The following is an 11,401-nucleotide window of genomic DNA, read 5'->3' as shown; positions in this document are numbered from 1 at the left end:
TGTGAATATGAGTGTGTGTGTGTGTCTGTGTGTGTGTGTGTGTGTGTGAGGCAGGGCTGGGGGATGGGATGGGATAGTGGGGTGGGTCTGACTCCTTCATTTCTGCCCCTTCTCCAGATGCCATGGTTCACCCTCATGGGTCTGGTTACCCAGATGGTCACCCACTTGCTCAGGACCTATATTTAAACATGGCCAGCATGGAATGAGTACGTGTCTCCCTAGTTCCCCAACCCAGAAGGTTTCTCTGAGAGCTAGGATGTTGGTAAGACATTATCTAATTTTCCCCGTGTCTGAATCGCAGAAAACATCTGCAATGCTCGGCTTTGTCACAGGATAATTTGGTCACATCCTGAGAGCTCATCCGGGGTGAGTCAGAAGAAGAAAAGACACAGGAGGCAGCAGGAGCTTGATTTAGGTGACATTCATGAGTATCAGCTCCATTCTGGCCTTGCCAAAGAAGAGAACATCTTGGAGGGGATCCCACTGTGCCAAGATGCTGCCGGAGTGCAGAGACACTCTAGCCCCTTCTCAGTGCCATCTATGTACTTAGTTAGCTTTACACAGTTGTGTCAGATTCCTCAAGGTAAAGTCCACAGGGTTCTTTGATTTCCTGTGGTTTTTGTCTCTGAGCATGCTGCACTAATCTTACTGCCGTAGATGCTGTGATCAGCTACTAGTTTTCTCAAAGACTCAGTGCTATCCTAGAAGTGGCAGCTTCTGAGTTAGTGCTTCATGCTGCCTCACCTCTTTCTTACCAACCCTGCTTGGAAACTAGACAGAAAGATTATGCGATGTGTGACTGAATTTGCAAGTGCTTACTGGTGCCGCCCAGGTCATACTGAAGAGGAGCAGTCCGACAGGCACAGCGTGCATCTTCACAAGGCTCTCTGAAAGACAACAAGAGCTGTCTGAGCAATGCCAGTTATGCATTGCAGACATGAGCACACACATATGCAAACAACCTTCCCACATATATTCCTTTGATATATAGAATTACATACCTTATACATTATACATTTTTTATATTCAATACAATTAGCATTTACATGAATATATGTACTTTGTACAATTAGTTCATAGTCAGGGTTAATATATTAATCTCTATTTCATGTCTGATTACTCTCATGCAAAAATAAAACTCACTGACTATAATTAATCTGATAATCGATTCATAGAAATTAAATTTATAGACACATAACTATTCTATCAGTAAATTGACATTTTCCCTCAGAAAAGTATTATTAAGTGCTTGTATAATTGAAAGTTACAGTAAGGTAGCCTATCAGGTCATACCTGAATTGTTAAATGTGTCAAGATGGCAGATACAGAGGTGAAGAATGGAATCTTAGCAATTTCAGGCTAGGACCCCAATGTCTATCTTCATATTCATTAGCAAAGTGTGTGAACCAGTCACTACATAGGGGCCAGAGCAAGAGACTGCTAAAGCAAATTTTACTGTATGGATAAGCATTTACTAAGTATTACAACAAACTAAGCACCATTCTAAGTTTACATGTATTTATTTATTTGTGTCCTACAGCAGCCTTATGAGCCAGGTGGCTTTTCCAATTTCATAGACCAGGAAACAGATTCAGCTCACATAACATGCCCCATGATTCATGAATATTAATAAGCAGAGCAGGTTTGGTATTCTGGCAAAGTCACTACAGAGCCAGTACTCCCAACCCACACTTTACGTCACCTCCAGTAAGTTTCCCCTCTTCCATCTTATTAAATAAGAGCTACGTGCAGTCAAATTAAAGACGACCCTGTTTTATATAACATTCAACAGATGAATCTTTGGAACATTAGCATTTAGTTATTGATTAAAGCAGGTGCATAGAGCGTGGTGAGTGTCTCCCTGTGAGCTCGGAAACTCGGCTAACTCAACTCGGCTAACACTGAAAACTTATCTGCAGAGCTCTGGATGGCATCTGTTGGTCTCGATGCCAGTACTTATTTTACTGACGCATAAACATGTAACAACCAACATGAAAAATAATAATGTGGTTTATTGGAAGAAAATCCATTTAATGAGGAAAGCAAGTTTTTACAACATTCAACCATTTCATAGTAAAACTTGTACTCAGCAAATAATGTAATTAAGATATATTGTAATGTTGTAAGTTATAATCTTCTTACCTAAAACTATCTTAAGGATCTGAATCTAAATTCAAGTGATAACTTTGGCTTCTAAGTATTGTAGAAAGGACAGTCTTTATCATTTATCAAATAGATCAATGCTGGTACATGCATCAGCAGAGAAGATAACTGAAAAGAAAAGTATGCCTGGCTTCTTCTGCATCTGACTTGTAAAATGATGCAGTCCCAGTTAATATGGATCTTGGCGATACTGATAATTATGCACAGGCCGATTCAAGCCATGAAGTTTAAACAATGAGCTCTAGAGTATGGCAGCTATTGTACAGAACAGAGCGCTGAATTTAGAAAAGTATGCAATTTTCACTTATTTTCAAAATCCTTAGCCAAGCTTAAACAAGCACTTCTGACAGAAAGCAATTCGTCATGAGGGGCAGTGAGAGACAAATTACCTTGTATCATTCACCTTCGAGAATGCTTGGCTTCTTTGGGCTTAGTCTCTGGGAATTTGCTGCAATTTAAAGTTTGTTAGAGCCCCCAATGTCCAATCAGCATGGCTGACTCGGTACCAGCATGGAGTCTGTCACAAATGCCCACAGATGACCACAGGGGGTAAGATAATTTTAATCTAAAAATGTCTTTGTGGTGGAAAGTTGCTATCAAATGTTCCGGAAAGTAGAATAACAGAAAAATATAAATATCTCAGTTTGGACATTATGTTGCAAACTAATTAGAATTGATTTTAGAACTATTAACTAGGACTGGGTAAATGGCTTGCATATGTATAAGTAGAAAATACTGGTAAACCAACAAATTTATAAACGGAAAGTATTTTATTGTTTTATTTAGAAAATGTACAACCTTAATTATACCCGAATCTTATTCAGTCACTGTCTTAGTCAGGGTTTCTATTCCTGCACAAACATCATGACCAAGAAGCAAGTTGCAGAGGGTTTATTCAGCTTACACTTCCACATTGCTATTGATCACCAGAGAAGTCAGGACTGGAACTCAAGCAAGTCAGGAAGCGGGAGCTGATGCAGAGGCCATGAAGAGATGTTCCTTACTCCCTTGCTCAGCTTGCTTTCTTATAGAACACAAAACTATCAGCCCAGGGATGGTACCATCCACAAGGGGCTCTCCCTCCTTGATCACTAATTGAGAAAATGTCTTACCGTTGGATCTGATGGAGGTATTTCCTCAACTGAAGCTCCTTTCTGTGATAACTCCAGCTTGTGTCAAGTTGACACAAAACCAGCTATGATGTTTTGAGCACCTACTATAGGGCAGACATTAGAGAAGCTTCAGTGAATTAAAGACAAAATAATCCTGCCTCATGGGGCTCACCATCCACTGAAGAAAACAGACAAGAGACTGCATCAGATTAGACAGTTACAGATGAACTTCAACAGAAGCACTTGGGGAGATCACAGGCACTAGGAGCAAGGACACTGGGCTGAAGTTCACAGAGAGTCCTGAGATGGTTCACAGAGAAGGTACTTTCTACTAAAGTCTTCAATGTGGCTTACATGGGTATATTGCTCCAAATTTCATATCTTGCAAATACAACTCCCATATATTGTATTAAAGCAGGGCTTGTACAATCTAAGTCATCAGATGAGAATCTCCATAAGTGAGAGTAACGGCTTTAGAAAAGCTAAAGGAGAAGACCTGGAGCCTTTGGTGTTCCACCTGTCTGTCATGTGAGCACACAGCTTACACCCCCTTCCCCACCAACCATCACACCCTAAAGATGAAATGACAAGATGGCATATTGGAAGGTGGATAATTATCTTGTACCAAACAGTTAAGCTTCCAGCTCCTTTATGTTAAACTTCCAAGCCTCGGAAGCCACAAGAACTCAAGACAGTGAGATGTCAACGTTTGTTCTCTCTAGATTACCACCTCAGAGGGATTCTATTACAGTAGCATAAGACTAAGACACAATGTAGTGGCATGGCTGTACATAGGACATTCCAGAGAGAAGTTCTAGGAAGAGCCAGCTCCACTAACAAGGGCCTTCTGGCTTCTTCCAGCAAGTAGTTAGACAGAGGTTAGATGGCTCCTACAGGGCCAGGCACCTGCAGGTCCTCCCCTTTGCCCTGAGTGGTGAAGCCTCTGCAGGGTTGGGTACCGAGCTGAGGGACGGAACACATGATGACTCTCCAGAAGGCCTCAGAGTCAGTCTCAGCACTGAGTTTGAATTAATTAATTTGATTCAATTCCAGTTCAAGAAAACAATTGGAGGTTTTAGTAGAGCTGATGTTGAAGGAATGAAGCCAGGCCGAGGAAAGGCAGCTGCAGTGGCAGGAGTGAAAAGCGTCATATTCAGTGTGTTTTCACAGGAAAGCAGTAGGGATGCGCTGCACCAGGGCAAGCTTACGGGGAGACTCTGCTGTCAGAATGGACTCAGGATTTTGCCTTGTAATGGAAAACCTAAAGTTGCTCTTTTATTGAAGTAAGATAATAATCAAAAGATACTTTTGAGGATGAGTTCATGGGTTTGAATTTGGATGACGATTTGTATTAAATGATCAACGTAGGGCATTGAGTCTTTTTTTCCTGTCAATGGTGGTAGAAGCTAAAACCAAACTGCAATTTGTGTTTGTAATAGTTAGGGAGTGTTTATTTGGTCTAAAAATATAGTCATGCCTACTAGGATGACTCATGGTAGGCTTCTGAATAGTTGACCAATAAAACATTACGAAAGTTTTAAAACATACTTTATGATATGAGCTATTTATGTGTAAATTCAGCTTTAGGACTAATTGTAAATAATATGTAATAAATTTTAAGTATGTAACTCTGATTTCCCCCAACTCAAATAGACAAAAATAAAATAATAATAAGATTAAAAAGCAGAAATAATGAATAACATTCGTGACACAGTGTTGATTTGGAGAATGACAGCTAGTCTAGATTAAGCCAAATTCTTCTTGCTTTGTACAAATTCTTCGGCTTCTCTTCCAAGGACCTGAGTTGACTTTAAAGACTTACAAGAACTTCAAGCTACTGCATGAGAACCACAGTTGATTCAACCCATTTAACTGAACTTTAAAATACTGGATCACCATCACTGACTGTGAAGACATCTAACCCAAAACGTTATGTAGTCCAACTTGTGAGATCAAACCCAGCTCCATTGGGGCTTTATAGGGATAAGTTGTTTTAACAACTAAACTGAGGGTTTCTGGCCTCCTTTTCTCCATCCAAGTGTTATTCTAAGAAATTTAGTACTTGTACAAACTCTAATGTAGATAATATTACTAGCATCATAGTTTTAGTGATGAAGCACAGACTAACTTTCTTTAGACGTTAATTTTCTTTAGACCTTTCTTAAAGTCACATGACCAACAAAGAAAGGATAGGAGTAGCCTAGGCAATTCGGCTGATTCAGGCAGTGTGCTGCACTGACCTGTAACGTCAGCATGAACATTGCCAAATTCTGCGAGAGGCTTAGCCCACTGCCTCCTGTCTCACCTGCCTCACCTGCTGTTCCTGTTACTAACAACTGTCTGGGACCCAGCTAGAGTGGGCGTGTTTCTGTCTCTGTACCATCCTCTGCTGGTTTTCTTACCATTGCTTCTATGGCATATTGGGGGGGGGGAGGGAGGGACAGAGGGACGGGGGGACAGAGGGAGGGAGAGGGAGACAGGGTTGAAGTTTAAGGAGCTGGAGGTGTATTTCTCTAAAGATCATACACATCTGTGCCTCCAGCTCCATCAGTGCTGAGGACTTGGGTGACAAGGAACAAAACTGATAAGGCAATGGAAGTCAAAAGCAGAAAGGTAACAAGCAAAAGAAAAATACAAACAGCAAGGAAGAGGAAAGGAAAGAGAGGTAAGGTGCTCATTTGGAGCCTTAGATGTTCTATTAAACCAATGATCAGGTAAAAAAATTAGAGCTAACAGGTCACTGGGTGTTTTATGCCTCTGCACTGTGTGCAGCTCTAGTGATTCACACTGAGGACTGCTTCACTTGTGCCTCATATATAACATAGACGCAAAATGGCATTTTTGATTTTATAATCTTATGAAGAATTTCATATATCTGTAAATGCACCTTTCTTTTGTTTTTTCTTCCTTTCAAAAGAATGTTCCCACTTGTGAAATTAATTAATATATAATATAAAATTTATACATATATTAATATAATATAAAATATTTTACATATAATGATATACATATCATTGTAATCTGAAAGAACATGAGTCTAGGAAAAGAAAATTCATAGAATTTTAAGAGTTAGGACTCAGCTTCTTGTCCTACCAAGAAGTGAATTGAATGGAGCTAAATATACATGTTCTCAAAGCTGAAATGAATTCAAAGAAGTAACACTCAACTCAAGTCTTAAATTTAGAACCTACAATTGACAAGAGCAAAAATAGTGAGACCCCATCTGAGCTAGAAGTTAAGAGCGAGGCATTCTGGGAAGAGCATCTGGGTGGTTAATGTTGGTGTTCAGAGACAGACACTTGGTTTCTCTTCTCTTAGACCTTGCCATCTTTGCCGAATTTAAAACAAGCTAACAAAAATGGCCTAGATATTTTCTGTATAAAATAATTATAAAACAATACCTGAAATCTTGTTCTGTTTCAGAAGAATAAGATGTTTTTATTTTAAATATGCTCACTCATAAGGATCAACATTCATCCTAAGCTACAAAATACCACTTTCTAAAGCATCACTGACAACCAACTTGTCATGTTCCTCCAAGTTATTTTTATCTCCAGAAAGTATGATTTTTCTCCCCTTGTTAGGCATTTCACTCAATTAGAGTACTATGGAATGCCACAGAACAGCATGAAGCTAGTTGTGTTGATTTCTCTAGGCCACACACCCGCTCAGCCATTACTAGCAAAGAGAGGCTATGTCAATAGAATTTGCCTTTATTTTAATATTAGAAAGAAGTTTTCTTATAGCTTGAGCTAAAGATGCTGAGGTTGTAGCTGAAATGTAATTATATTGATCCCAGCCTTTCCTTCAGGATATGGTAACATTGTTGGAGGTGGCTACAAAGCTTTGCTGTGTGACCTCAGGGGAAAACACTGCTCGTTCTTGAAACACTGTTACCTTCAGGGGCGGCAGTTCTGCAGCTGCAAGACCACAGGGGGAAGTATGTGGCTTTGACCCGCTGTTCTATGTGTGGCAGACACATATTAATACTAGCTGAGCATATTAGGGCATGTGTAATTTTTTCTTTATCTTTAAGCTTATGTCTATCTGCAATGTGTTATTTCAGCTTTTCTTCAGCAGCTTTCTTAACTCTCATAGACCCATCCTCATCCCGTCCCTTTCTGCTCTAGATAACTTTTGCTATTTAACTAACACATTATCTAAAAACTTAGTTTCAAACAACACACTAATTTCTTTCAAGGTTATAGGCATTGTTGTGGTTTAGCTTCTGTTTTCACTTGATATCTCTCCCAGGGAAACATAGGAGTAGGTGTGGCCTCTGCCTGCAAATGTACCCAGGCAGAACACCCAAGATGGTGCCCTGTGCAGCTACACATATATGAACAAGCTGGACTTTTTCCATGGCAGCTCAGGGCATTAGAACTAAGTCTAACTGAAGTGTCTGGACAAGGCAGCTTTACGCTTGAGCAAGTGGATGTGCCTGGAAGAGCAAATGCACAGGGCAGGACGAGCTTTGGGTTTTACTGTAACTCAGGTTAGAGTAAAACCCTGTCTCTTTTCCAGTGTTTGGGTCTGACCTCACAGTCTTACTTACTTGGCTAGTCTGACAATAATTGTTACAAAGGAAATGAAGGACGGGGAAAGAGGCCATTGCTCCAAAGAGAAAAGAGTCCCAGTTTCAGGCCACCAAATTCCTGGAATAGAGCAATAAGCCTTTGTGTAAACAAAGGTTTTGCTGTGGGTGGGAGAGGGATACAAACATTTACCTAAAATCTTTAAGAGGTGGAAGAGATAAAAAGATTTTAATTCCTTCTCCTAAACATAAGTTTTATGGGTTTTGATAGGAAAAAAATTTATATTTGATATTTCTTACAAGGTCGCAAAATACCCTGCATTGAAGACTCTTTGGCTAGATGTGTGTTCCATGATTTGCTGCTATTTTGTCCTTCTTGGGAGACTCTCCTCTTCTTGTTTGAGAACCCTGGGTCTCCAGAGGAGAAAGCAAAGAGTGCCAGGCTGGTTTTGTGAATAGGACTGTTAGGGAGTCTCACTTAGTCAAAGTGGCCAGGATGAGTGGGCGTATGACTAGGCCCCACACTGTGGTGAGTGTTGGATCACATTGTAGAAGAGCTTGTGTTCTCCAGAGCATAAAGCCGGGTTGTATCTGGGCAGACGCGTGGAGAGAACACCCGACTGAGACATGGTGCAGACGAAGCTAAGAAAGACTTGAAAAGAGCAGGTGAGATAGAGGTGGCCACGGGAAAGGGACAGTCCTCTTTCAGAACCAGATACCTGTGCTCCTATTAATATTCTCCAGTCATCAACTCGCAAACAGCCTGCCCGCCTTTCCCCCAGTTTCATTTGAGCAAAAGTCTTTCACCTTTACCTCCTTGATACCCAACTGCAGCCTTCTGTGCAGGTCCATCTGCTCAGCTCTGATTAGTGCTAGTTCCTCAATAGCAGAAAGTCCGACTCTCTGTCACGGATCACCTCTGGTTTACTCTCATCTTGTAATGCTAGGAACACTGGCTTTTGGCTGCTCCCGTGTGTTGCCTGTCTCCCCACTTGTGGAATCAATATAAATGGAAAGTGTCAATCAAACAGCATCGGGGCCTGTTACAAACCACTCTGCTGCTTAGAAACCACCTGACACCCAACGAGCTCTAAGAATGCCGTCCTGGAAGTCTACATTTTGGTAGGAATAGAGAGTGATGAAATTCACTTAATTATACAATTTACCGAGAACTACCTGGGTTATTTTGGAAGGCATGATGAGTAAGCTGATTTGGCTTCCTGCTAGCTTAAAAATGTAAAACAAGCAAATGAAAATACCCTGAAACTAAGGACTGAGGGGTCAGTGCGAGGACGGGGGACCAGTGGGAGGACTGAGGGGTCAGTGTGACGACAGGGGGACCAGTGGGAGGACTAAGGGATAGGTGGGAGGAATGAAGGGTCAGTGGGAGGACTGAGGAATCAGTGGGAGGATTGAGGGGTCAGTGGAAGGATTAAGGGATCGGTGTGAGGACTGAGGGATCAGTGGGAGGATTAAGGGATCGGTGTGAGGACTGAGGGATTAGTGGGAGGACTGGGGATCAGTGGGAGGACTGAGGGATCAGTGAGAGGACTGAAGGGTCAGTGGGAGGATTGAGGGACCAGGGGGAGGATTGAGGGACCAGTGGAAGGACTGAGGGAGCAGTGGGAGGACTGAGGGATCAATGGAAGAACTGAGGGATCAGTGGGAGGATTGAGGGATCAGTGAGAAGATTGAGGGATCAGTGAGAGGACTGAAGGGTCAATGGGAAGATTGAAGGGCCAGTGGGAGGACTGAAGGATCAGTGGGAGGACTGAGGGATCAATGGAAGAACTGAGGGATCAGTGGGAGGATTGAGGGATCAGTGAGAAGATTGAGGGATCAGTGAGAGGACTGAGGAATCAGTGGGAGGACTGAGGGATCAGTGGGAGGACTGAGGGAGGGATCAATGGAAGAACTGAGGGATCAGTGGGAGGACTGAGAGATCAGTGAGAAGACTGAGGGATCAGTGAGAGGACTGAGGGGTCAGTGTGAGGACTGAGGAGTCAGTGGGAGGATTGAGGAACCAGTGGGAGGATTGATGGGTTATTGAGGGGTCAGTGGGAGGATTGAGAGACCAGTGGGAGGACTGAGGGGTCAGTGGGAGGACTAAGGGGCCAGAGGGCAAGGTGGCAGGTGTTGTGAGGGTACCTATAGACTAGTCTTCCAACTTCTCTACTGAGGTAGATGAGCAGGTGATGGTGCAACTGACCGCACCCATGCTGAAATCATTGGCAAGGCTCTACATTTCCCTGTGCTGGATGTCTAAATGTTGATTGTGTGGGCTCATATTAAATTTTATAAAGAATAAATTAAAGGATGTATGACTTCTTGTCATCAAGCATCTTCCAACTGTCTATCGGCTAATTTGAATTTTGCTTTTAGGTTTATATTAAGGAGTCAGTTGTTATCAAGACTTTGTAAACTAAGTGTGTGTTAATATTTGTGTGTATATGTGTGGTTTGTGTGTGTTTTCATGTGTGTATGTATGTGAGCAGTGTGTATGTGTAGTTTGTATGTGTTTGTGTGTAGCTTGTGTGTGTATGTTCACATGTGTATATGTATGTGGGCAGTTTGTGTATGTGTAGTTTATGTATGTTTGAATTTGTGTGTTTGTGTGTGTAGTTTGTCTGTGTGTTTGAATTTGTGTGTGTTTGTGGTTTGTTTGTTACATATTGTGTGGTTTGTTTGTGTGCATTTATGTTGGCATGTGTACGTGTGTGTAGTGTGTGTTTTTGCATGTGTGTGTGTAAGAGTTTAATTATCTCATTGTAGGCCCTACACCATTTAAAATCAAATTTTGTAGGGATAAGCTTACCAGAGGAACACAGGACACCCAGTCACAATTGAATATTAGATAAAGAATAGATCATTTATATAGCATGTTTGTTCCAGATGTTTCACAGAGACAAATTATTCATGGGGGGCATATTAAAAACCAGTCATTGTTTATCTGGAATTCAAACTGAAGTGGGCATCTTCCAACATGCATTCATGCTTGTTAAATCTAGCAACTTTAAAAGGAGTCATGTACTCCCTTCCTGTCCATAGCTGATTCTTCCTTCCTTAGTCAAAGCCATTCAGATGTATTGAATAAGGAATACTTCCAGCTCCTCTGGGTTTTAAACCCTGATAGAAATATGTATTGCTTTTTAGCTTAATTGCTCTCTGCTCCTCAAACCCAAACTCATTCCAATGCTCTCCCTTTCTTCTTAATTATTACACATGTGAAAGATTGTGTATTTGTGATAAAAATGCATTGCACAGGTCACATAAAATACATGAGGATGAAAATTAAACCTAATACAGTATTAGATAGGGCGTGTGATAAAGGAACTCCACACATCATATATAGTGCTGTTAATCAATCTCTTGTTAGGAACCTTCTTGTACAGGGTGTGTTTGGACAGTTAGCAATAGTGTGCACAGTACAAACACTATAGCACTATAACCTCAAAGCATCCTGTCTAGTTCCAGCTCCAGCTCATAGATCTGTGTGCTGCTAAATCAATAGCACTTAATCAGTAACCCTTCAATGACACACCTGGGAAAATAAAAAAGAAGAAGAAGAAGAAGAAGGAGGAGGAGGAGGAGG

General features: G+C 41.4%; 1 protein-coding gene across 1 annotated transcript in view; it reads right to left on the bottom strand.

Moving 5' to 3' along the window:
* The window catches only part of Mepe (matrix extracellular phosphoglycoprotein), a 9,040-nt gene extending 8,164 nt beyond the window's left edge, over window positions 1-876 (bottom strand). Inside the window, exon 1 of the mRNA XM_031342204.1 lies at window positions 820-876. Within this exon, the coding sequence (XP_031198064.1) occupies window positions 820-873 (54 nt within the window). The 5' untranslated portion in view covers window positions 874-876. The remainder of the gene's footprint in view (window positions 1-819) is intronic.
* Window positions 877-11,401: the final 10,525 nt, after the last annotated feature.

Source organism: Mastomys coucha, unplaced genomic scaffold (genome assembly GCF_008632895.1).
Source record: "Mastomys coucha isolate ucsf_1 unplaced genomic scaffold, UCSF_Mcou_1 pScaffold22, whole genome shotgun sequence".
In the NCBI taxonomy this organism is placed as follows: domain Eukaryota; kingdom Metazoa; phylum Chordata; class Mammalia; order Rodentia; family Muridae; genus Mastomys; species Mastomys coucha.
The sequence above is the reverse complement of the archived record's forward strand: the minus strand, read 5'-3'. Positions and strand labels throughout refer to the sequence as shown.